Source organism: Culex quinquefasciatus, chromosome 3 (genome assembly GCF_015732765.1).
Source record: "Culex quinquefasciatus strain JHB chromosome 3, VPISU_Cqui_1.0_pri_paternal, whole genome shotgun sequence".
NCBI lineage: Eukaryota > Metazoa > Arthropoda > Insecta > Diptera > Culicidae > Culex > Culex quinquefasciatus.
This window is the reverse complement of record NC_051863.1, coordinates 190,201,538-190,226,832: the sequence shown is the minus strand read 5'-3', so window position 1 is coordinate 190,226,832 and position 25,295 is coordinate 190,201,538. Positions and strand designations below refer to the sequence as shown.

The following is a 25,295-nucleotide window of genomic DNA, read 5'->3' as shown; positions in this document are numbered from 1 at the left end:
CGAAAAAATCTAATAATGGGAATGGAAGAAGACAAAATTACAAAAAAAAAATGATCAATATGATTGCCAAGACAAACTTATTTAACGTTCTGCAAAGCATTTTTGATTTTTATTATTGATATCCCAGCAAAATTTGACTTGCATGCAAGTTGGAAAAAAATTTGAATGAAAATATAATTTTAAAATGGCTATAAATATGCGTAGAAACAAACAAATTTTGAAAACCAGGGATGTTTCAGAAATGGGAAAACGTAAACTTTAAAATGCATGTATTGGTTTAGTTGTTTATTCAATAGTTCTTTTGTAAAATAGTCGACAAAGTAGCTAATTTTGGCCTAAACTAACATTTCAAACGGGTGTATCTCAAAATTGGGATCATTTGGAGCAATTCTGGACCCGGATTCGGATTCAGCAGGCAAAATTCTACTAGGAACACATATACTCGTCTCAGAGACAAGAAACATTTGATTTTTTGTTGAACTGTGTAATATATATTAAAGGTTTTGCTCAAGTTTTGCCTTTCCCAATATTTTTTTCCAAAGTAAGGCCGTTGCAAATAAGTTGGGGGCAAAAAAAAAGAGTTTAAAAATTGAAATAAGGTGCCATGGTTTCAACATATTAATGAAAAAAGTGTTATAAAATGCATTCAAAAGTTGTTTGCAACCATTACAATTACCTTGAGTTTTTTTCTCATCTTGAAATTTTTGCATATGGGACATTTATGCGATCATGGGCAGTGTACTGGTGTTTAATGCATTTTTTTTTCATAGAAATGATTAAAAACTTTGCCAATAATTTCTTTTTTTGAGAGGGGAAAGAGGGGGGATATACTAAAAAATCAATTCTTCAAAAGAGCTACTACCTTGTGTTAGTTCAATAATAAGTTGAAATTTTAGCTAGTCATTTAAATATATTGTAGACCTTGCTGCCCCCTGTTAGGCCGTTGCAAATGTTTTTCAAAGTTTAAAATTCTCCTCTTCTTTTTTTTTGTCCCGAAAAATCAGGAGGCAAAACAAATATTTTCTCAAAAAACTTCAAAATTTTCATTAAAATGGAAGTTTAATGAACTGAAAACAATCTAAAATGCATTTTTCTGCATTTATAATCATATTTGGATGTTTGGGCATCGACATTTCACAAGAACTCAAAATATGTTTAAACGTATTCAATCATGGTAAACATTTTAAACTGTTTTTAGTCTATTTTCCTTGAAATTTTCATGTTCTTTGTAAAACTTTTTTTGACCCTTGATTATTCGAACAAATATAAACATCAAAATTCAGGAAATTAAGACTTGATTTAAACTCCCAATTTTAATTTAATATTTTAAAATTGGGAGTTTAAAAGGTATTTCTAAAAATGCAAAACCAAATCAAATTATGAAATTTAAAACTGCAAGCCAAACTTTAAATTTCAGAGTGATAACAATAAAGTTTACAATTATAATTTACCTTCAAAAACTTTGAAAAATAAACGAAAAAACTGTTACTTAAATTATTGTGCCGGTTAAAAGTGTTTTTTTAATTGTTTTCATTAATTTTATTGACATTTTTCAAGTTTTCAGATATTTTTTGTTCTGTTTCCTGATTTTTTGGGGCAGTTTGAAAGGAAAGAAGAAAATATGGAAGGAATATTAAATATTCCTCCCTTTTAAAATGTTGGTGTTGATTCCAAAATCCTCAGTATATTTTTTTAAAAAAGATCAAAATGAATTACGGATTTTTCACCTTTTTAACATTGAAAATAGGACCATTAGTTGCTGTAATATGGGCATTAAAAAATAAGGAAATTTTCTGAACTTTTCGATAAAAACCACCATTTTTGTATGGACAGCTGCCAAAATTGTATGAAGATTTTTATGGGTGAACTAATGACACAAAATATCTTCTTTGGTCATAGGGTAGGCCCCCACAATGTTTGAGCTAAATAAAAAAAAATAATAATAAAAGCCCTTTCCGGGTTTGGTAGAGCATTTCTCATGGTCAAAAAATCGCACCAAATTTGGTTTATAAATTGATAACTAGGGGAAATATACTCTTTCCAATCAAACACCTATCTTTGACATGTGGAGAGTTTGATGTTCGATTAAAGCTCCAAAAATACTATTTAGGCTTTAAACTTACCAGCAACAGCACCTCCTCGAGTAAGCATGCATGCCATTTACTAGCCAAAAAGATCAAATTTAATGCACTTTTGATCATAATTTCTACTTTGCGAGACCATTTCTTATCATTTTGTTGGCACACACAGTGACACACGCGAGAAACACTCAAACGCTTAATGAATATCACCAAAATCAACTTGCTTTTGCACATTAGTTAGTCACTCATTTGAAAAATAATCCCGAAACATGTAAATAATTAGCAAGCGCAATAAAAAAACAAACGCGCCAAGTCTTTTGACGTTTGGCTTTTGACTACCCATTCCAATCGAAGGCTGAAGAAAACCGAGCGAGGAGCGAAGGCAAATAAAGAACAAAGGGTGGCCACCAACACCACTAGCAGCGCCTGTTGGTGTGAGCCAGTGTTGCCAGGAAATTTTCTCTACAAATGCTACTTTTCGTGAGTGTCCGCATAAAATTTCATCAATTTTGGCTGCACAAAGCAGACCCAAAAGAGCGCTGGAAGAAAAAAAGAACTAAGCTGAAAATAGGAAAATGGCCGAATGGTTACGCTGTCCGCTTTGTAAGCGGATGATTCTGGGTTCGATTCCCATCTACTCCAACCTTCCATCGGATGAGGAAGTAAAATGTCGGTCCCGGCCTTGGTTGTTAGGCCGTTAAGTCATTCCAGGTGTAGGAGTCACACCAAACCAAGCCTACTCCGGTGGAACCGCTGGCGGCGGTTGGACTCGCAATCCAAAGGTCGTCAGTTCAAACACTGGGGTGAAAGGTTCCTTGGAGTAGAAAGAGGTTTGGGTGCTCTCCTCATTCAAGCCTTCGGACTCCTAGGTTCGAGCAGAAACTTGCAATAGAGACCACAAAAGACCCGGGGGTCGTCAATGTGGATGGTTTGATTTTTTGAGGAAAATGGGCGTGGCCCAATTCACTCGACTGATTAGAATGCGTTTGGGAAATATTTTTTTCAAATGCTTGTAAAAGGAATAGAATAACTTTTAGTAAAAGTGAAAATAAACAGAAATGTTTACAAAAAGTTGCTCTACACGTTGGTGTACACTCAACCCCCGGTGGTTGGTCACTTTTTCGTTTGACACTTTTTTAGTTTGTACCCCGTTGGTTGGTCAAAGTCAAACTAAAAAGTGACGAACTGTCACTTTCTACACGGCGCTCACGCACACTATCAAAACGAACGGTTGGTAGTGTGTGTGAACTCCGTGTCAAACTAAAAAGTGACCCCGTTCGTTTGACTACAGTTGGTGTCAAAACATCGGGGAACTGAAAAATGAGTACAACGTGCTCATCTGTCAAATGATATATTGAATTGTTTGAAAAAAAACTCTTCCAAATAAACACATAAAATAAGATGCAGTGAATTCAAAAAAAAAATCAGGGAATCGAATGACCTCTTGAATTTTATGCACTGCTCAAGCTTAAGACTGTCGTGAATTATAAAGGTTGAAATTAAGGAACAGTGAATAAAAAAAAACATTCAGTTCAAATCAAATTTGAAGCCCAAAATATCGCTCGCGGCCATGAACTAAAAAATCTACCATTTTCATTCATTCTCGAAAAAAAAGAACCGCCGCCGCCGCTTCCAGCGCAACACTCACATGTGGTGTTAATTGAGCCAATCCAAGCCAAAATTTTCCGTGACTTGCGCCACGGTCCATGCTAAATTACATGCCCCACCAAACTGTGGGCCGCCACCGAGAGCAGCGACGCAGCTGTTGGCACTTAGTTAGACCCCCTTCATCCTCCCCTATCGTCAACCGTGGCGAAAGTGTAACAAATCGCTCCCCTCCTGCAAAGACGACCAACGTCAAAATAACTAATCCTCTTATTTATTATTTCTAAAAGTCTCTCGGAAAAGCGTTTTTCCACACATTCGCTAATGATTTCGTTTGCTCTTTCCTCTTTTTTTTCTCGTTTCATTTGCAGAATTTATGGAAATGATGACCGGTTAAGCTGCGCCAGGACTTTTACTCGCGTGTGTCACCACCCACCACCCAGCACCCACAACGTCAACGATTTCGTCATCGTCATCCGAGAACCACCCACTCCTCTTTCCCGCGCTTCCCCCTTCCTTGAAGAAAGTCCCTCGCCTTTTGCCCTCTAAAAGTTTCATCATTCTTTCATGTTTTAGAGCAACTTGTGTGTTGAACGTGTATTGTTACTGGGAGTCAGTTTGAAGTTTAAAGTCTGTCTCGGCTAGCGCAGATAGCAAAGTTTTTTGTAGCGAAGAAACGGAGTCACAATGTACGGATTAAGTTGTAAGCTAAATCAAACTAAACAAAAAAAAGAAAACAAACGCTGCGGCAAACCTATTAGTATTTTACTTGCAAATCTTTGGAAATCTATTTAAAGATTCGTTTTAACTGAATTGTGTAGCATTGTTTCTCTGCATTAAGAAAATATTACGAACTTTTTTTTTATTTTTTGTATCTTCTGCATTATTAATGTTTAATAATAAAGAAAACCAGGTTAATTAAAAAAAATCAATCGAAAGTTGTTTTCACATTCTTCGAAAATCCTACAACTTGCCCCTCATGAACGGCTTCAGGTACAGCTCGAACGTCCTGTTGACCGGCTCCTGGTTCAGCGGACTCTTCATCGCGTCCTCGAACAGCCGCTCGTACACGTTCCCGTCGTACGCGCCCAGCGTCGAGCCGAGGATAAAGTCCGGATAGTCGAACGCGTCCACGATGGACACCGCATTCGGGCGGATGGCCCCGAGCGACGCTTCGTACTTGCGCTGCAGCTCGACCAGATCCGGGTCCGACATGGTCGTGAACTGGAATTAGAAGCGAATTATTGCTTGACTTGTAAGATATTGAGGATCGACCTACCCTCAACAGATCGCCGGTGATCCGCAGAGCTTCGTCGTACACCACAAGCCGACAAATTTCGCGCAGAACTTCGCCCAGTGGCTGCGAAGCAGTCTGGCAAGCCTGTTCAATAGCTGCATACGCGGACTGCAAGATAAACCCACGGCAGTGAATCTCCGCGAGACGCACCAACTCCAGCCCGGCTTCGTTGGTGGCTTCTTGCGGCGTACGACCGGCCTTAACGCGCTGCTGAATGTGCTCGTTGGCTAGACGAAGTCGGTTGGCGGTAACCGCTTGGAACGCTGCGATGATCACTGGGGTTGAGTCACTCCAGGCGAAGCGTTTGACGGGCTTCGTGGCGTGCTGTTCCAAGTAGCGAACCGTTGGCATCAGCTGTTGACCCTTCAGGGCCTGGTTCCAGACTTTGACGAGGTATCTGAAATGAATAGTTAAGAACGCAGTCTACACCGCAAAAATCCCAAGAACTCACCTGGCAGTCTGCAAGTACAAAACGGTATTTTCACCCTCGTACGTAACCGCAGCTGTTGCCAACCCGTACATGCTCAAAAAATTCGCACTAGTCAAATACCCGTGGCCACCGCAAGATAGTCGACAGACCTCAACCCCAGCCGCGGTATCCGCAGAAGAAACCGCCTTCAAGCAACATGCCATGGCGTGCAACTCCGGCAGCCGGCCCGTATTACCCGTCTCCAAATCTACCTGAGTCGCTTCGTACATCTCCCACAGGTTGTCCGCAGTCAGCTTCAGGGCAATAGCTTTGGCGATCTGAGGCAGCAGCTTGACCTGCTGAGTTTGGTGATCAATAACTTGAACCTCCGGCTTGTTCGGATCAATCACACTCTGGCGACGAACGCAGGAATATCGAACGGCAATGGTAGCCGCTTTCGCCAAAAGCTGGGCCATGTTACGAGTGATGATAACCCGTACAAAAACCATCGTTCCGTAATTCAACACGGATGAAATCGGCTTCTGGTAAGTACCATCCCGCAGTAGCTTCGCATTCTTCATCAACATGTTACTTCGTGGGATTCGAAAGTTTTTAAATCCCAAAAACCCGTTGTTGACTCCATTGAAGCCAACTTTGTGTCCAATCTCGCCAATTTCAAGCCCCGACAAGGGCATGTGCGTTTCTTCGTCCCGAATCTGCACCATAAAGGGATTTACACCATGATATCGACCTTTCGAGTACAGCTTTGCCATAACGATGCAGTGGTTGACCGTGTGACCCACTAAAATGAGACAAACCATCAAATACTCTAGCCCGAACCAAACCCCATCCCAAACTCACACGCCCCCGGCCACCACTTGTACGAGCTCAACCTGGGACTATTAATCACAATCTCGTCCGTCTCCTCATCGAACGTGGCCGTAGTTTCGAGCCCCCGCAGAAACGTCCCATGGCCCAGCTCCGTCTGCGCATAAGACCCAATAATCTCACAGTTGACCGCCTTCTGGAGCCACCGGTCCTGCTGTTCCGCACTCCCATGGGCCTTGATCGACGGTATGAACATGCTAAAGTGAATCCGCAGCGGGTTGACCTCGCGGATGAAGCCATCCCCTAACATGATCTCCATGAAGTTGCTGGAAAAAGGTTCAACTTTTAACACATTTCTAAAACGCAACTTCATTCTCAACTCACACAAAGTTGTTCGCGTCGTAGCCCTGCTTCTTGAGCAATTCTCGCGTTTTGGAGAAGATGGCCGTGGCCTTGCGGACCGTTTCTTCGTACACCTCCTGGTGGGAGGCAAAGTGAAGCGGGACGCTGTCGCGGAATTCCGGCTGGTTCATGCAGAAGTGTTCTGGGGAAAGATTGTCAAAGTTTAAATGTTTGTTAGGCCGTTGAAAATATTTTTCAAAGTTTATGTTCAAAAAATTATAATAGTGTTTTGGAATCGGGATGTTGCATTGCAATTGAAATTAAATTTAAAAATTAACAAAATACGTTTTTTTTTCTTGTATTTTTAAATGCAGTATTTTTCGAAAATATACTTAAAATTTAAGTTATTTCAATAAGGGTATCAAATGATCGGGATTTTTTTTTGTTATATTATGACCCTTAGTAACGCCATACTATTTTTAGTTCCAAGGAGCGATTTTCAAAGTAGAAAGACAACTGGCAGTAGAAAGTGGTTAGGAAACGAAAAAACGGGATTTTTACATACATTTCAACAGTTATGGCAAAAATAACAAAAAATCAGTTTTTCACAATATGAGTATCAAATAATCGGAAAATTTTCATAAATTTCGAAGGAAATATTTGTTTTTTTTTTTGTAAATGCACAAACAAGTTCACAAAACTACGTATTTTTAAAAATATACTCACAATTTTGGTTTTTACAATATGGGTATCTAATGATCGGGAATTTTGCATAATATTCGAAAGTTTCAATACTTTTTTCTGAGAGTACACAATATTTTTATAAAATTACAAATTTTCGATACAAAAATAATGAAAATTTTGGTTTTTCACAATATGGGTATCAAATTATCGAGATTAATTGATAAATTTTGATATTTTTATTTTGAAAATACGTAGTTTTGTGAAAATTTTGAGGCAATAGCAAGTAATAGGAGCATTTTTTAGAAATTAAAAATTAAAAAAGCTATACATGTTTTTAAAGAAATTTATGACAAAATCTTGTTAAAAACTTATATGAAAAATTCCCAATCATTTGATACTCATATTGTAAAAACTGCAGCTTAGTACCGTAAACCGGGGAGATAGGTTAGGATAGGATTTCAATTTATTTTTGAATTTTTTCAAGTTATAAAGTTTTTATGAAGAGCATTATTTTTAAAACATGAACTGGGGTAGGCCACACAAAATCCATGCAGTATTTTTGAAAAAAAAAAGTTTTTTCAATGATGTTTAAAAAAAATGTTGCGTTAAAAATTCTTATTTAGAATTTCGAGGACGCTTTGATAATCATAGTTTTTCTTGTTAAAATGAGATTTAAGGAGTTCAAATATTATTTTTACGTCAAATGTACCATCACTAAGGTTAAGAAAAAAAAACAATGTGTATATTTAGTTAACTAAGTTCAATTTTTATTAACTAAATACATATAAATCTCAGAAAAAAATGTTTTAACAAAACAAAAAGTTTGAATTTTGGCAGAAATTTGTTGAAACCAGTTTTCTCTATAAAATTATCGATTCGACACATTCTCCGGCAATGTACACCTTAGGATGAAATTTTGAAAAGCGTGTATGAGCTATTTGAATATTTTTCCTCGATTCTAGACTACTTGAAGCTTCAAAAATCATGGTTTTCATTTATTGATCATTTGAATATCATTTTGTACAAGTTGGTTAGGTTATGCATCAATTCGTGATAAAATCATCGTTTTAAAACATTTTTCTAAAAACTCCTGGTTTTCAGCGAAATAAAATCGAAAAAATATTCTTTTGATTGCATTTTGTAGGTTTTTAGTTGTACTAAACGGAAATGTCATGGGTTTGCAGTTTATCTTAAGTTAAGTATTTTTTCAAACTAGTGTAAGTTTACCATTTTATTGCGTTGCAACGTCACGAAAAAGGGACATTTGTTTATGTCAACAAAAAACTAAACATTCAATCATTTTGATATTTCGGATGCTCTCTGTACTTGGAAAGAGCTTTCAAATGCAATCTAGAGCGACTTAATTGGTTGTCTAGATCCAAAGTTACAACAGGTTTAAGTTTGCGTTGCAACGTCACGAAATTTAAAATCATATTGGTCACATGGCAAAAAAGGTGTATGCGTAGTTGGTTGTTGAAGATAAAAGGGTACTAAATATTATATATTTGTTATATAATGTTTCCGAGCATATTTACAGAAGAATTGTACATGGGTCATTCACAAATTCCGTCATTTAAGTTTGATGCAACTCGATAAAAAAAGTATTTTATGAAACTTGTTGAACAAATCAAAATAGATCGATGTTCACAAGGGGGAAAAATTCTAAAATTTTCAAAAAAGTAATCACGTGGTTACTGGATGGCCCCTTTATGATAAACTGATTTACGTGAGGGTTCATTCTAATACAACGCAATGATTTTTTTTTATCCCACACCCTTATGTAAGTCAAATAACAGTGAAACTCATTAAACAAGAAATATCACGTGATTCGACTGTTTTTTTTTTCACAAACTTTTGTCACTCTGTTGTAGGAAGAACCCTTACTTAAATAAGTTGTATGCAACGTTTTGTTGTTCACGATTAAAAATGTTATGTTGCGCAGTTAAACAGTTATATTATTTCCTCAAATTTAATTTAAAAAGCACAAAAGTCAACAAAATAAGTTACGTTGTTTGCAGATCACCCCTTAGGGGCCATGAACAAACGATATGGGCACTTTATTTATAAATTCAAAATAAGCCCTCCTGAAAACTTGAAGCTCCTCACCTCCCTTCTAAAACTTCCACGTGTTTTGTAAGTTGCCCAAAACCATTAAAATATTAAGGGAGCGTTCTTGCATTACGTAACAAAACATTTATATTTTTAGACCCCCTCCACCCCCTGGAAATACATTTCCGATACACTTTTTTTTGTATAAATCCTCGAACCCTCCTCCCTCCCCCTTGATATTACGCCGTTACGTAATGCATGAACGTCCCGTTACATGGATAGAGGACGGGAGAGGGGGGGGGGGGGGGTGGTTTCTTTCGTGATAATGGAATAATAAAAAAAAATATTTTGAATCCCCTTAGGAAAACTTCGTAAATCGTACTGCAACTGTGAAAGCAGAATAGGGGAGGGGGTCTAACATGGGCAGGCCAATCAATTCACATGTCCTTGTACTGTCTATTAATGTCTTATAATCAAATCTTAACCTACAGTTGTTCAGCCTAACAAAAACTATGATTTATTTTGAAACTATAATTTCGTGACGTTGCAACGCAACGAAAAACCCTGTTTTCAAAAACAGAGCGTTGCAACGTCACGAAATGTAAGCGGTCTTCAAAAATCGAGGTTTAATTTTTTCGAAAAACTAAAGATTGCATTCGATTTGTTGGCCAATTTTACACTATAAATGGAAGAAAAACTCCAAATTTGCCGTTTAACAGAGCAGAGTTAATGGCGAAACATGAATTGGGTCAGGATTGAGAAAAAGTCACGCGTTGCAACGTCACGCTACATATCCCCCTTTCAAAAATAGAATATTCGCTTAAAATAATGTTTCAACATTGTTTCTTATAGGAAATTTAATGTACTTTCCGAATCTGTAATAACATATGTACCTTTTCAATGTAATTTTTGAGTTACAGCCGAAATACTGAAAAAAGAAAAGTCAAAGCGTTGCAACGTCACGGCGGAATGTGTCATTCATATTGCATTTTAAACTGAATTCGAAGCATGAACCAAACGTTTTCATATTTTATGTCAAATTTGTTCTGATGAAAATTTCTATAAATTTGGAGATTTTTTTAATTATTTTTCAAAAACAAATAATATTTATGACTTAATAATTTTAAAGAAAATTGTCCAAATAATCTGAACATGCATTCCGTTTTCCGATTCAAATTCATGTTCGAGAAAATTATGCCAATTTTAGATTAATAAAATAATAGTATTTATCAACATATTTTTAATTTTAGTGAACTAACTTTTTAAACTTTTCAAAATGTTATGAAAACTTCTTCATATACTTTGAACCATTCTCTACCACATCGATTCTCAACCTTCTTCTACGCTGGTACCCCCTACCATGTAAATCAAGTAGGCCCGGTACCCCCGTTGAGAATCGCTGCTCTACCACGATCAGTATGATTCCATACCATTCCGTACGTATTGAATTTGTACTCTACATTTTGCGGAATAATCTTAACCCTATCAAAGTCACCCCGGCTATCAAAGTAATCCCGGTTTATGGTACCCCTAAACAACTCTAAACTGATTAACCCTCTACTGCCCAAATTATTTCTCGAATTTTTTATATTTCCCGTGTTCAGGAGGTCATTTTGAGCAACTTTTGTTATACGAAAAACTTCTCTTGTTTATGTTTTTCTTGGTTTTATTTTTAGTATTTTAATTTTCATTTATCTTGTTAAGTTTATGTTTGTTTTTGGTAGTATTTAGCATATACTAACACCTTCTATCATTACATTTTGCCTATCTAATTTTTTCATGTTTTTACAGTCACTTTTTCAATTTTTTACTTGATTTAGTAGAGGCATAGTCTGGGACACTACAAAACTTATTGCATACTTAATTTTACTTAAAGTATAGGAAATGTTAGTAAAAAAACTAACTTAATCCACCTATGTGGTTGATGCCTTCCTCACTTTTTACCAACAATGGGTAATATGAGTGGTTTGGACACATATTTCAGCTATTTTTTTAGGTCCAGAAAAATAAGTACACAGATATAACTTAAGTTGTCATAACTCGAGACAGGGTTGCCAGATTTTCAATTATGTGGACTCGTTGGAAAGGCCTCTTAATTACCTAACCAACGATGGGTCGGATGATGGTTCCGGACATCGTTTGCATACATTTAAGTGAGATCCGGCTTCAAAAAGGTACATAAATATCACTTAAGTGGTTATAACTCAACACAGGGTTGCCAGATTTTCAATTTTGTGGACTCGTTGAAAAAGTCTCTCGATTACCTAACCAACGATGGGTCGGATGATGGTTCCGGACATCGTTTACATGCATTTAAGTGAGATCCGGCTTCAAAAAAGTACATAAATATCACTTAAGTGGTTATAACTCAACACAGGGTTGCCAGATTTTCAATTTTGTGGACTCGTTGAAAAGGTCTCTCGATTACCTAACCAACGATGGGTCGGATGATGGTTCCGGACATCGTTTACATGCATTTAAGTGAGATCCGGCTTCAAAAAAGTACATAAATATCACTTAAGTGGTTATAACTCAACACAGGGTTGCCAGATTTTCAATTTTGTGGACTCGTTGAAAAGGTCTCTCGATGACCTAACCAACGATGGGTCGGATGATGGTTCCGGACATCGTTTACATGCATTTAAGTGAGATCCGGCTTCAAAAAAGCACATAAATATCACTTAAGTGGTCATAACTCGAGACAGGGTTGCCAGATCTTCGATGTTGTGGAGTCGTTGGAAAGGTCTCTTGATTACCTAACCAACGATGGGTCGTATGATGGATCCTGACATCGTTTACATACATTTAAGTAAGATCCAGCTTCAAAAAAGTACATAAATATCATTTAAGTGGTCATAACTCGAGACAGGGTTGCCAGATTTTCAATTTTGTGGACTAGTTGAAAAGGTCTCTTGATTACCTAACCAACGATGGGTCGGATGATGGTTCCGGACATCGTTTACATACATTTATGTGAGATCCGGCTTCAAAAAAGTACATAAATATCACTTAAGTGGTCATAACTCGAGACAGGGTTGCCAGATCTTCAATGTTGTGGACTCGTTGGAAAGGTCTGTCGATTACCTAACCAACGATGGGTCGGATGGTGGATCCGGACATCCTTTACATGCATTTAAGTGAGATCCGGCTTCAGAAAAGTACATAAATATCACTTAAGTGGTCATAACTCGAGACAGGGTTACCAGATCTTCGATGTTGTAGACTTGTTGGAAAGGTCTTTTGATTACCTAACCAACGATGGGTTGGATGATGGATCCGGACATCTTTTACTTGCATATAATTGAGATCCGGATATATTTGAAAACACATTTTTATACATAACTTTTAAACTACTTATCGAAACTTCAAACAATTCAATAGCGATGTATGGGACCCTAAACCAAGTCGAATGCAACTGGTTCGATCAAAATCGGTTCAGCCAGTGCTGAGAAAACTTGGCAAGATTTTGAACACATACATACATACACACACACACACATACACACACACAGACATTTGTTCAGTTTTCGATTCTGAGTCGATATGTATATATGAAGGTGGGTCTTCGAGCTTTTAATAAAAAGTTCATTTTTAGAGCAGGATTATAGCCTTACCTCAGTGAGGAAGGCAAAACACAGACAGAGTTGACCCCTAAAAAATTACATCTTTAAAACATTGCACAGTGGTCCAGATCGCAAAATTAAGTGGAAAATGGATTATCCGAAAAATGGTGACGCTTTGGTGTCTTCAGATGAGTTGGTGCAAATGGAAAGGGGCAACTTTTGGTTTGGTTGAAAATTAGGGTGGTACACGATTAGGGTGATTTGGAAAATTTAACTTTACAGGAATAATTTTTTGGATTTTTTTTTGTCTTCTAGAAAGTTGTTGGGATGGCCAATTCAAGCAACTTTGCCGAAGACACCAAAATTTTATCTCGTAATCTACGCCTTCTATGACCAAATTTATAGAAAGCATCTGAGCAACCTTTCAAAAATCAGTTTTTTGAACGTGGCAATTCAGGGTTAACTTTTAGAGAAAAGTGAAACGCTGAAAAAATCTCAGGGGTGTTTTTCTTTAAACTCGAGATATCTTCATTGGAAAAAGTCTAATTTTCAAGGGAAAACCATATGGGACCTCCCTAACAAAATTCGGAAATTGTTCAAATATATGTTTTTCCATGCAATTTTGCCCGCTGAATCTGTATCTGCCCTCAGAATTGAGCCAAAATGCAACAAATCGATTTTTGGCCATATTTTGGGTTTCCATGTAAAATTATCATTTAAACCCAAAATATGGCCAAAAATCGATTTGTTGACATTTTGGCTCAATTCTGACTTCTGACTCAATTCGACTTTGTAGGGAGGTCCCATATGGTTTTCCCTTGAAAATTAGACTTTTTCAAATGAAGATATCTCGAGTTTAAAGAAAAACACCCCTGAGATTATTTCAGCGTTTGTAGTGCTAGATCTCCTCTTTCAAATGCAACCTGGTGCTTAAAATTTGACTTGCGCCTTTTTGAGATATTTAAGTTTTAAATTTGCATCTTTTTTACCTTAAAATGGTTGTAACTTTTGACCCTTGAGTCCCAATTGACATGTCAAAAAATGAAAATGTTTGTATATCACTTTTCTCTAAAAGTAAACCCTGAATTGTCACGTGCAAAAAACTGATTTTTGAAGGTTTGCTCAGATGCTTTCTATAAATTTGGTCATAGAAGGCGTAGATTACGAGATAACATTTTGGTGTCTTCGACAAAGTTGCTTGAATTGGCCATCCCAACAACTTTCTAGAAGACGAAAAAATTCCCAAAAATATTCCTGTAAAGTTAGATTTTCAAAATCACCCTAATCGTGAACCACCCTTTCCATTTGCAACAACTCTTATGAAGACACGAAAGCTCCAAACCGTCACCATTTTTCGAAAAATCCATTTTCCCCTTAATTTTGCGATCTGGAACACTGTGCATTGGCAAAGTCACATAAAACAAGCAAAACTTCCAACCCTAAAATTTAACTAAAGTTTTAAGAGTTCTTCTTTCCAATGCATTTTAAAGATCAAAAATTGGTTGAAAAATTGATTTTTGGCGATTTTTCAGATCGAAGCCCGTCTAAAGGCGGGGTTAGGTTGTAGAGGGTTAAGAAATTTCAAATCCAAGATGGCAGCCAATATGTCGGAGATGAAATATTTAGAGAATTTTTTTGGTAATTTAAAGAAATTGATATTTGGAAATAAAACCAATTCTATCTGGACCAGATTCTCATGGTGACGGAAAAATAAAACATTTGGAAAATGGGAAGTGTTTATGCTCCACGTTTTTAAGGTGGCCCAAATAAGTTTCGCTTGGAGTTGGACAGTTTTGGGAAGGTATAAGGTCTAGGAAACACTCAAAGCAAGCGTTAAAGGTCGCAGAACTCGAGCTTGATAATAAAAGTAAGTATACAAAAAGAGGGAAAAAAATGTGATGCGATTATTTAAAGTCGCATACAAATCATCCGATAATTGAACTTGCGGATAATTGATTCTGGACTGTGATGCAAATGTTGTGATATGTTTGTCGCCTTTTCGACACATTTTTGAAAAAAAAATCCATGCAAATTTACCTTTTTATTTGCATGCTATGTTTGAAACCACTTGCATAAAAACATTTTTATCAGTAATTATTCTACTAATAAATAACACCGTCGTCCTGGCAATTTAAAGATTACAGTATCTCCAGCGATAACGCTACCTTTTTTGGTCTCAAGCTGTGTTTATTTCTTCAGAAAGGTGCTGATAATAAAATCCATCAATATTGGAGCGTACGTGCATAATAACAATCACCTTTCATTTTCATTGTCGTGTTAATTTTGATAATGGCTGCATTTTCTTGCAAAAAAAAAACCTTAAAGGTAAGAACAAGATTGTCCGTCAGGCCTGAACGCAAACGCAAAATTTTGCGCCTGTCATCATAGCCTGCCAGTCATCGACCATTGAACAAAGCAACCCCTGTAGATTGTTCGACTGACAGTTGATGGAAAAATCGAACTGGCACAGCGTTCTGCGTTCACCACTGCTTCGAACGGACAATCTTGTTCTTAGCTTAACTTATTCGACTTTGTTCGGGTCTACTAACCTCTGTCGCGTTTCGCATCCAACTTCTCCTTTCCGCCAACCCACCACAGAGTGAATTCATTCTTGTCAAAAGTACACTTGCTGCGTTCATCCAGCAGATCTTTATTTACGGCACTTCCAGATGGCATTCTTGCTATTCGTTCTTCAAGAATATTCCCAAATTGTTCACCTTACAGCACTTAACTGCTGGAAGAAGTCAGGTGCCGTCTCAGCTTCTCCACACAATTTGCCCGACTAAACCAGTTGCAGAACCGGCACGGCATACAATAACAAGTTTGCGACGGCGATAAAGACCGTCAGACATCGACCTCTTCGCCGTCGCAAGACTACACGCACTTAAGCCATTTGACCAGCAGCAGCTGATTAAGACGCGGCGAAAAGTTCGACCACGTGCTTTGCCGTAGTCTAACGAAAGGCAAAATTAGTAGGCCTTGCACTGCTGATCCACGACAGCTACTTCACGAAGAATGTCTCCAAACTTCACGCTGTCCGTCGACCTTCTAGATCGCGCCGTGCGCCACATTAGCTACGTCTCTAGACCGATCCCCGTAAGATCCTCAATTCACCCGTATCTTGTCCAAACTCCCAACTCAAGTCTAATTTTTAGGGCGACTGCAGCGACATCCACGCCCAGCCAATCGCGGAGCGGTGCGCGTTCGTCCGCCGGACCGAATCCTGCCGCGAGGATGTCTACTACTTCGATTACACCCACTTTCTGTACTGCACGGTTGGTGAGCGGGATGCGGTGGCGTTCCGGGCGGCACTCGCACTGCTGGTGATTGGGCTGCTGGCGTGCTTCACCGTGCTCGCGACGACCGCCGATCAGTTGTAGGTTTTTCTTGGAGGGGGTGTTCGTTGGGTCGTTAGATTGACGGTTTGCCCTTTCTTCAAGCTTCTGTCCGGTTTTGGCGGTGATTTCGAAGACGCTGCGGATCTCCGAGAGCGTTGCCGGCGTAACGATATTGGCGTTTGGCAACGGATCGCCGGATTTGTTTACGGCCATTAGCAATCCCTACCACGACACGGAGTTGATGTTTGGGGAGTTGTTGGGGGCGGGTATGTTCGTGGTAGGGGTGGTGGCGGCCAGCGTGCTGATCATCCGGCCGTTTCACATCCATCCGCCGGGAGTGGTGCGGGACGTGTTGTTCTTTATATTTGCCGTGGTTTGGGTTAGCTTTAGTGCGTACGATCAGCGGTTCAAGCTGTCGGACGCGATCGTGCTGGTGTCGGTTTACGTGGTTTATTTGGTGGTCGTACTGATCGAGTTCTTCCTGCTGAAGCAGAAGTTGCACGAGGTAGAGTCGAGGGTTTCGTTGCATGGAGACGTCCCGAGCGAGGATCCGTACTACAAGGAGTTGCGGAAGGAGGCGGAGGTCATTATAAGACCTCGATCGGCTGCTGATGGTGAGCTGGACATCAGCAGGAATCGGGTTAGCGTCTTTCTAAACAGACAGTTCGTTTCGAGAAATCATGAGCTGTTCCGCGATTTTCTGGTGCACCTCAATCCTATTGATCTGGAGGACTGGGCCAACTCCGGGTGGTTCGGAAGACTGACGAGTATCTTCATGGTTCCGAGCAGGTTGCTGTTGAAGCTGATCATTCCTGTTGTAGATTACACCATGGAACGACACGGTTGGTGTAAGCTGTTGAACATGTTGCACTGCTTGCTGTTGCCACTGTTTGCACTGATTGTCAACGAAGTTCTCTTCCAAACCCTGTTCAAGATCCCCATCTGGGTTCTCACACTAGCAACCTCCACCACAGCGATGCTCGTGATCTTCTGCACTTCGCGCACCGATCGTCCCCCCGTCTACCACCTAGCTTACGCAGCCCTGGCCTTCGCCGGCTCGATCCAGGTGATCTACGTGGTGGCCCAGGAGGTGGTCAGCCTGCTCGTTACGATCGGCCTCGTACTGAACCTGTCCAAGTCTATGCTCGGCCTGTCGGTGCTGGCCTGGGGCAACAGCATCGGTGACCTGTTCTCCAACATTACGCTGGCCAAGCGCGGCTACGGACGGATGGCATTCGCCGCGAGCTTCGGAGGACCGTTCTTCAGTAAGATCACTAATAATCTTGATAATATGATCACTTATGACCACATTTCTTCCAGATCTTTGCTTGGGCCTCGGAATCACCATGATCTTGAAGGCCCTCCGTGACAAACAACACATCGCCTTTGTACGATCGCGTTGATCGCGTCAAACAACCCAACATTTAACCCAAATTCCCTCTGTTTCAGTCCCGCGAAGGTGCGATGGGCGAAAACTGCGAAGCCTTCCTGGTTCAACTGCTCGCCACGGTGCTCCTGGCGTTGCTGCTCACCTCCTTCCAGGGTCGTCGCAGCGTCGGCATCATCATGGTCACGATCTACGCCGTGTTCCTCGTCTTCTGCCTGCTCGGCGAGCTGCAGGTCGTGCACCCGTACGGCACCGATCACCACAACGAGGGGGAGTTTGTCAATTGAGCGCCTTTGGTTAGACTGAAGCTCGCGTCCCAATCAGCTGTGCCGCGGGGGGTTAAGTTTATGCGTGGACCTTTGAGTCGAGTCTAGCTTTATCGCTCGTCACTCAGTCGCGCGCAGGTTTAGTCGCGTAATTTGTGCGGCCGAGTTCGGACGGAGTATAGTTGAGTCAGACGTGTTTTTTGTTGAACTTTAGAACTTCTGTTTTGTCAAATAATAAAAAATGCCCTCCACAACAAGTGTGGTAAATAAAGATCTGCTGGATGAGCGCAGCAAGTGCACCTTCGACAGGGAGGAGTTCTCGGTTTGGTGGGTTGGCGGGAAGGACCGGTTGGATGAGAAGCGTAACCGAGGTGAGTGGCGATCGGATGCAGTAATAGGGCAGTAACCGTAAACAGGATCGCGGCGATGAGTACGCTGGGCGAGTTACGTGCGTTTTTGTTTCTTCTGGTGTCTGCATGTTATCGTCGAAGAAGATTGGCGGTTGTACCGGGCTGAAGCTTGCAAAGCAGCAATCACCTTTATCGTAGATAAAGTTATCTCGGATGGCTGGAGACATTGCTATTTATAAAGAGTTGATTAACAGATTCGAACAACCTTTTCAGCTCTTTTCATTTTTTAAGTAAACTTTTGCAAAATTATAGCAGTTTATGTAACAACTTGCATGAAGAAGATTTTTTCAGAACGATCAGCAAGTTTTGCAACGAGTTGAACACAACATTTGAATTTATCTTTGAATTTATTTTTTTAACCCTGAACCGCCCAAATTTTTTTTTCGAGAAGTTTTATTTTTCCCGTGTTCAGAAGGTCATTATGAGCAACTTTTTTTCTAGGAAAAACTTTACTTCTCTTGTTTTATGTTTTCTAGTTTCATTTTTAGAGTGTTAATTTGCATTTATCTTGTTTAGTTTATGTTTGTTTTTGTTAGTATTCGGCCTATTCTACCACATTAGATTTTACCTATCTAGTTTTTCATTTTTTACAGTTACTTTTCAATTTTTTGCATGTTTTTCACATTTTCTGCTTTAAAATGGCACCATTATCATTTAAACTGTAAAAAAATGCGTAGAAGCACAGTCTGGGACACTAGAAAAAATACTGCATACTTCTTTTTACTTGAAATATAGGAAATTTATTTTATTTTTGAAAACATTGACAAAGTCATATAAAACAAGTAAATCTTCCGACTCATAAATTTTCTAAAATTTTTAGAGTTCTTCTTTCCAATACCTTTTAATAATTGAAAATGGGTTGAAAAATGGATTTTTGGCGATTTTTTAAATCGAAGCCCGTCTAAAGTCTGAGTTGGGTTGTAGAGAGTTAAGTGAAACGTTTGTTTCCCCGCATGAAGGTTATTTGCCGTCAAATAAGTGTCGAACTCCAAAATAATACCGAAAAGTAATAATTTTCGATACAAGTGCTCAAGCACTCAAATGCTGAAAGTACAGTCAAGACTCAATTATCCGAAGTTTCGATTATCCGAAAGTTTTTATGGGAATTCGGATAATCAAATCATGAACAAAAAAAATCACGACCTCATTTTAGTCAAATTTGAAAAGTTAACCGACATTTATGTCACCATCCCGGATTAAAAAAAAATCGAATACACTTTGGAGTAGTTTGGGGGTTTAAGCTCAACGATCAACAATAAGACGAAGAAAAAAATTGTGATTCGACTATCCGAACAGAGATTTTTTGAAATCCAAGGCCTTCGGATAATCGAGTCTGGACTGTACTTTTGAGCACTGTTATTTTTGACGGTGAAATGTAGGCCGTTTCGTCATTCTAAAATGTAGGCAATTTAACAACGGAATATCCTAAAAATATCGCCTTGTTTAAATTGATTAAACATTACGTTTTTTTTTTGCATGTAAATCGTGCATTAAACAACTTATACCTACCGTCATCAGGGGTGACATTGAGTCTAGAGGGTGCTGAAATTTATATGACCCAATCTCACCCCCAGACCCAATGTTGCCCCTGATGACAGTACTTAAATAATAGATGAAAGAGTTTAAGAAAAAAGAATGTTTGAGGATCCTTATTTTTTTGTGTGTTTAAAAACTTTCAGAAAATCTTTGTCAAATTTGTGAAAAAATATCAAATATTTTTTTAAAAAAATCTGAAATAGCATTTGAAATCAAGTCTTTAAGACAACTTACGAATAATGTATTTAAAAATTGAACAAATTCTTTTTATTTAATTTTTACACCCAAAATTCAGAATCGAGATAATCGTTCTCTCAAAATTTATTGAGGGCTCAGTGCCAAAATCGATAGAATAATGGTACCAACTCACACTATCATAACAAATGAGTTCATTCGTTAGTTGAATCAATAAATCTCCAACAAGTGTCATACATCGACTTCTGACTTCTCCTAGGTCACCAAGCTGTGGTGGCCGAGGCAGCTAAGTCATTGGATTGGTTTGTCAAAGGTCTCTGGTTCGATTCCCGTTGTCGACACTTTTGGTTTTTTGTTTGACGGATGAACTTTTTTTGCAAATGAACCTCGAGAGAATAGTTCTATCGCCCATCTCGAGCTGTGTTCTCTGCGTCCGTGAATGGTACCACTATTCTCTCGACTCGAGACCATCATTCTCTCGGACTAGCGCTGCCAGTTTTGGGTGTAAAAAAAACTGCTAGGAATTCACGATTTTTTCAGATTATTTGTAGATTTCTACTTTTCCCGCCTTGTTGATTCTACGTTACATGAAAAAATGCAAAAACAAACTTATTGCTAGTGGTTATGAATTTTCACAATTTCGCAGACAGCGTGAAATTCGTAAAATTTAAAGAATTCCGGGAAATCTCGTGATCCATTTTCTCAAATCAATTCTTTAAAATAACAACATTAGGAATATTTCATCCATTAAGACTTTTTAAGTAAATTTTATTAGTTTTCAATTGAAAACCGTGATATTGTTATTGTGGAGAATTGTTAGCAAAAAAATGTGACAACATTTACTAAGAAGTGAATGCAGCGAATATTTAAATAATGTAAACAAGAATCGCTCAAAGTAAAAAACATTTTCTCGGGATCATTTAGTTATCACATGGAATATAATATGAGTCTTTTGATTCTAATTATTCTTATACCAAAAAGTTTTAATATTAGCAAATTTTAGTTTTCTCCAAAAAAAACTTGTAAAAATTTACTGAACAAGTATGTAGTGATGAATTTTAGAAAGATTGTAAATGTATTTTTGCATGGAATTGATTTATTTTTAGAAACTTATATTTTTTCTGAGTTCTGAAAAAAATATCATATTTTATGTTTATGGTTCTGGTTTACAATAAATTTTTCAAGATTTCGTTACAGATTGAATTATTTTTGCCTATTTTAGAGTTTTAGCTTATAGGACCTTTTGACAAAAACTCTAGTATTAATTTTTAATTTCATTTTTGAAAGGTTAGATGAAAATATTAAAAAGTTTTTAATGGGAAAAATGTCGCAAAACATTCAAATTATTCAAATCATTTTGGCTGGACAAGATTGTGACATGAAATTGTAAAAAAATAAAATATAATCAAATCAGCGAAAACTTTTCAGCTCGCTTTTTATTCGAATACTTAAAAAACAGTTCAATTATTGAGAATATGCATGCCCTACATATCGTCATATCAACATATCGTGGGTGGGTCTCGTGGCGCAGGGGTAGCGGCTTCGGCTGCCGATCCCGATGATGCTATGAGACGCGGGTTCGATTCCCGCCTTATCCACTGAGCTTCTATCGGATGGTGAAGTAAAACGTCGGTCCCGGTTTCTCCTGTCTCGTCAGAGGCGCTGGAGCAGAAATCCCACATTAGAGGAAGGCCATGCCCCGGGGGGCGTAGTGCCAATAGTTTTTAGTTTCGTACATATCGTCTCAAAATGAAACTTTTTTGGAAATTAGGATAAGTTTTTTGTGTCTCGTTCAAATTAAGTGAAGATTTTTTTTTTTTGTTTATTGAAGAATAATGTAAAATATATTACAAAAAATAGTCTCTAGTTTCTTTTTTGTCGTTCCGCGAAATTTCTGTGAAATTTGGAGTTAAAAAAAATAAAGTTCCTGTAAAATTTGCAGTTTTTGAGCATGAAAAAACACTAAGACTACTTAATGCTTCCAACAAGTTTCAAACCAAAGCTTTTTGCATAACAGTTCATCGCTATACCTCTGAGCTTCGAAAGCTTGATGCAATTCTACCATTGGATGTATTTATTTAAAGTAAAACTTGCCTTTTAGAACACTTTTGCATGAACCAGCCCGAGTTCGGCGACAAGATCCCGCTCCACTATCTGTCCCACAAGGAGCTGTACGAAGAAACGATCCGCAAGGCAACGACCATTTTCGCCAAGTCCAAGGAAATGGTGCAGAAAAAGCACGGTTACAACGCCGGAAATTTTGTGTGAGTTGATTAAATTTGTTAAATTTTCAAAAAGAAACTTTAAAATAGTAAATTTTCAGTAAATTTCTCGACGTCCTAACCGGCGATGGTTTTATGCACCAGGCGAATCCGCTCGCCGTTCACTTTAGCATGTTTGTGCCGGGCATTATGGGTCACGGTAACGCGGAACAGCAAGAGCGGTGGCTCGATAGGGCACTGAACTGTAAGATCTTGGGAACGTACGTGCAAACGGAGCTGGGCCATGGGACGTTCCTGCGGGGGCTCGAAACTACGGCCACGTTCGATGAGGAGACGGACGAGATTGTGATCAACAGTCCCAGGTTGAGCGCGTACAAGTGGTGGCCTGGTGGGCGTGAGTAGATTGGTGACCTGGGGTGGAGTTTGGGTTTGAGGTTTTGATGGTTTTGTTCTCGTTTTAGTGGGTTTAACGGCAAACCACTGCATTGTGATGGCGCAGCTGTACTCGAAAGGTCGATGTCATGGGGTGAATCCTTTCATGGTGCAGATTCGAGACGAAGAAACGCACATGCCATTGGCTGGGATCGAAATTGGCGAGATTGGAAACAAACTAGGCTACAACGGAGTCAACAACGGGTTTTTGGGATTTAAGAACTTCCGAATTCCAAGAAGTAATATGTTGATGAAGAATGCAAAACTGCTGCGGGATGGTACTTACCAGAAGCCGATATCGTCCGTGTTGAATTACGGAACGATGGTGTTCACGCGAGTGCTCATCGTTCTGGACACGTCCCAGATGTTGGCGAGGGCGGCCACCATCGCCGTCCGATATTCCTGCGTGCGTCGTCAAAGCGTGATCGATCCCAACAAACCGGAAGTCCAGGTCATCGATCACCAGACTCAGCAGGGCAAGCTGCTGCCGCAGCTCGCCAAAGCTATTGCGCTGAAGCTGTCCGCGGACAACCTGTGGAAGATGTACGAAGCGACTCAGGTGGATTTGGAGACTGGGAATACGGACCGACTGCCGGAGCTGCACGCAGTTTCCTGCTGCTTGAAGGCCGTTTCCACGGGGGATGCTGCGGCTGGCGTCGAAGTCTGTCGACTTGCTTGCGGAGGTCACGGATATCTGAGCAGTACGAACTTTTTGAACTTGTACGGGTCGGCCACGGCTGCCGTTACGTATGAGGGTGAGAATACGGTTTTGTACCTGCAGACTGCCAGGTGAGTTATTGGGGGTTTAACGGTGTAGACTGCGATCTTAACAGTTCTTTTCAGATACCTCGTCAAAGTCTGGAACCAGGCCCTGAAGGGTCAACAGCTGATGCCAACGGTTCGCTACTTGGAACAGTACGCCACGAAGCCCGTCAAACGCTTCGCCTGGAGTGACTCAACGCCGGTGATCATCGAAGCATTCCAAGCGGTTACCGCCAACCGACTTCGTCTGGCCAACGAGCACATCCAGCAGCGCGTTAAGGCCGGTCGTACGCCGCAAGAAGCCACCAACGAAACCGGACTGGAGTTGGTGCGTCTCGCGGAGATTCACTGCCGTGGTTTCATCTTGCAGTCCGCGTACGCAGCTATTGAACAGGCTTGCCAGACTGCCTCGCAGCCACTGGGCGAAGTTCTGCGCGAGATTTGTCGGCTTGTGGTGTACGACGAGGCTCTGCGGATCACCGGCGATCTGTTGATGGTAGGTTGATCCTCAATAACTTACAAGTCAAGCAATAACTCACTTCTAATTCCAGTTCACGACCATGTCGGACCCGGATCTGGTCGAGCTGCAGCGCAAGTACGAAGTGTCGCTCGGGGCCATCCGCCCGAATGCGGTGTCCATCGTGGACGCGTTCGACTATCCGGACTTTATCCTCGGCTCGACACTGGGCGCGTACGACGGGAACGTGTACGAGCGGCTGTTTGAGGACGCGATGAAGAGTCCGCTGAACCAGGAGCCGGTCAACAGGACGTTCGAGCTGTACCTGAAGCCGCTGATGAGGGGGAAGCTTTGAGGTTTTTGAGTGGAGTTTTAAAATGGGGTTCGGTGCAATATTTTATTGGTTGTTGGTCTAAGTTTATTAAATTGTTTACAAGCAATAAATGTTAAGTTTAACAAAATTAATTGAATTCTTCTTGAGAAAAATCCTGGCAGGAAAAATGTGATAAATCACTAGACAATTGACAGAACCCCTCAACAATTACGATTTAATTCTCATAAGAACATTTTATTGATTTATTTAGTAATCGTAGAAGAGTAGTCTGTGTAGGTGTGTTTGTTCAATATCAAATATCGATGCAATAAGTTACTGAATCTCTAGAATTAAGCGATTAGTTTTAGTTTCTCCAAAGTTCGTGAATGGCATATTCCGTGTCTTTCATTTTTTCAGCAACACTGCTCTGCTTTTGTTTAAAGGTAATCCTACAAACTAAAATCGAATTTCGACTTTCCACTCAATGCCACCGCGTCTCAACTTAGGATCCTAGCTATTTTAATCTTAGATCTTTTTTAAAGTAGGTGTATATCGGTATCGTAATCCAAAAAAGAAAAAATACAAGATCCATACAAAATGTAGGAATGGAAGGGCGGATTTATACATGTACTGTACAAACAGTCGTAAACAAACCGTTGCGCTGCTGATTACTTAAATTACGTGGTTTGCAAAAAAAAACTAATACAAAAAATCAAATACATTTAATTCAAAGGCGAGTGGCGCTTACTTTTAGTACACATATTGTAAAATTGGACGTCTTTATCATCATTATTTTTTTTTTTAAATTCATGTAGTTTCATTTTGTTTGTGGTATTTTTTTTTCAGTAAGAGCAACTTGGAACGAAATTTTGTCTGCACTTTTCTCGACAAGTGAAGCGCGCGATTCGATTGCCCCCACGATCCCATCAGAGGCCCTTCCCAAAAATACGGTTGGTGCAGAAAAGCTTCTAGTCTTCGTAAAGTTTGATCGTATGTGCAAACTATGTGAAAGCTAGAATTGTTTTTTTGTTTTGTTTGTGGTGTGAGTTTTGTGTTTTTGGTGTCCGTTTTTTTTTTGTGTTTCGGTTAAAATATTTAATTTGGTAAACATGCTGCAAC

The 25,295-nt window shown here is 39.5% G+C and overlaps 4 protein-coding genes across 4 annotated transcripts in view; 3 read left to right on the top strand and 1 right to left on the bottom strand.

Moving 5' to 3' along the window:
• LOC6034068 (troponin C) overlaps window positions 1-4,606 on the top strand; it is a 29,199-nt gene extending 24,593 nt beyond the window's left edge. The window contains exon 5 of the mRNA XM_001844392.2: window positions 4,058-4,606. Within this exon, the coding sequence (XP_001844444.1) occupies window positions 4,058-4,083 (26 nt within the window). The 3' untranslated portion in view covers window positions 4,084-4,606. The remainder of the gene's footprint in view (window positions 1-4,057) is intronic.
• On the bottom strand, window positions 4,247-15,734 carry LOC6034070 (probable peroxisomal acyl-coenzyme A oxidase 1). The gene is made up of 6 exons (XM_001844393.2): window positions 15,408-15,734; window positions 6,605-6,764; window positions 6,254-6,546; window positions 5,435-6,194; window positions 4,966-5,380; window positions 4,247-4,910 (listed from the first exon to the last, which is right to left on the bottom strand). The coding sequence occupies exons 1-6, from the start codon at window positions 15,532-15,534 to the stop codon at window positions 4,650-4,652; spliced, it is 2,016 nt and encodes a 671-aa protein (XP_001844445.1). The 5' UTR covers window positions 15,535-15,734; the 3' UTR covers window positions 4,247-4,649.
• Window positions 15,735-15,873: 139 nt separating this feature from the next.
• Window positions 15,874-17,886, top strand: LOC6034071 (putative sodium/calcium exchanger 7). The gene is made up of 5 exons (XM_001844394.2): window positions 15,874-15,954; window positions 16,014-16,234; window positions 16,299-17,461; window positions 17,517-17,584; window positions 17,646-17,886. Exons 1-5 carry the CDS (start codon window positions 15,874-15,876, stop codon window positions 17,868-17,870), a joined length of 1,758 nt encoding a protein of 585 aa, XP_001844446.1. The 3' UTR covers window positions 17,871-17,886.
• Window positions 17,887-17,979: 93 nt separating this feature from the next.
• LOC6034072 (probable peroxisomal acyl-coenzyme A oxidase 1) lies at window positions 17,980-24,313 on the top strand. The gene is made up of 6 exons (XM_001844395.2): window positions 17,980-18,220; window positions 22,092-22,254; window positions 22,314-22,606; window positions 22,674-23,433; window positions 23,488-23,902; window positions 23,958-24,313. The coding sequence occupies exons 1-6, from the start codon at window positions 18,091-18,093 to the stop codon at window positions 24,216-24,218; spliced, it is 2,022 nt and encodes a 673-aa protein (XP_001844447.1). The 5' UTR covers window positions 17,980-18,090; the 3' UTR covers window positions 24,219-24,313.
• The last annotated feature ends 982 nt before the right edge of the window (window positions 24,314-25,295 follow it).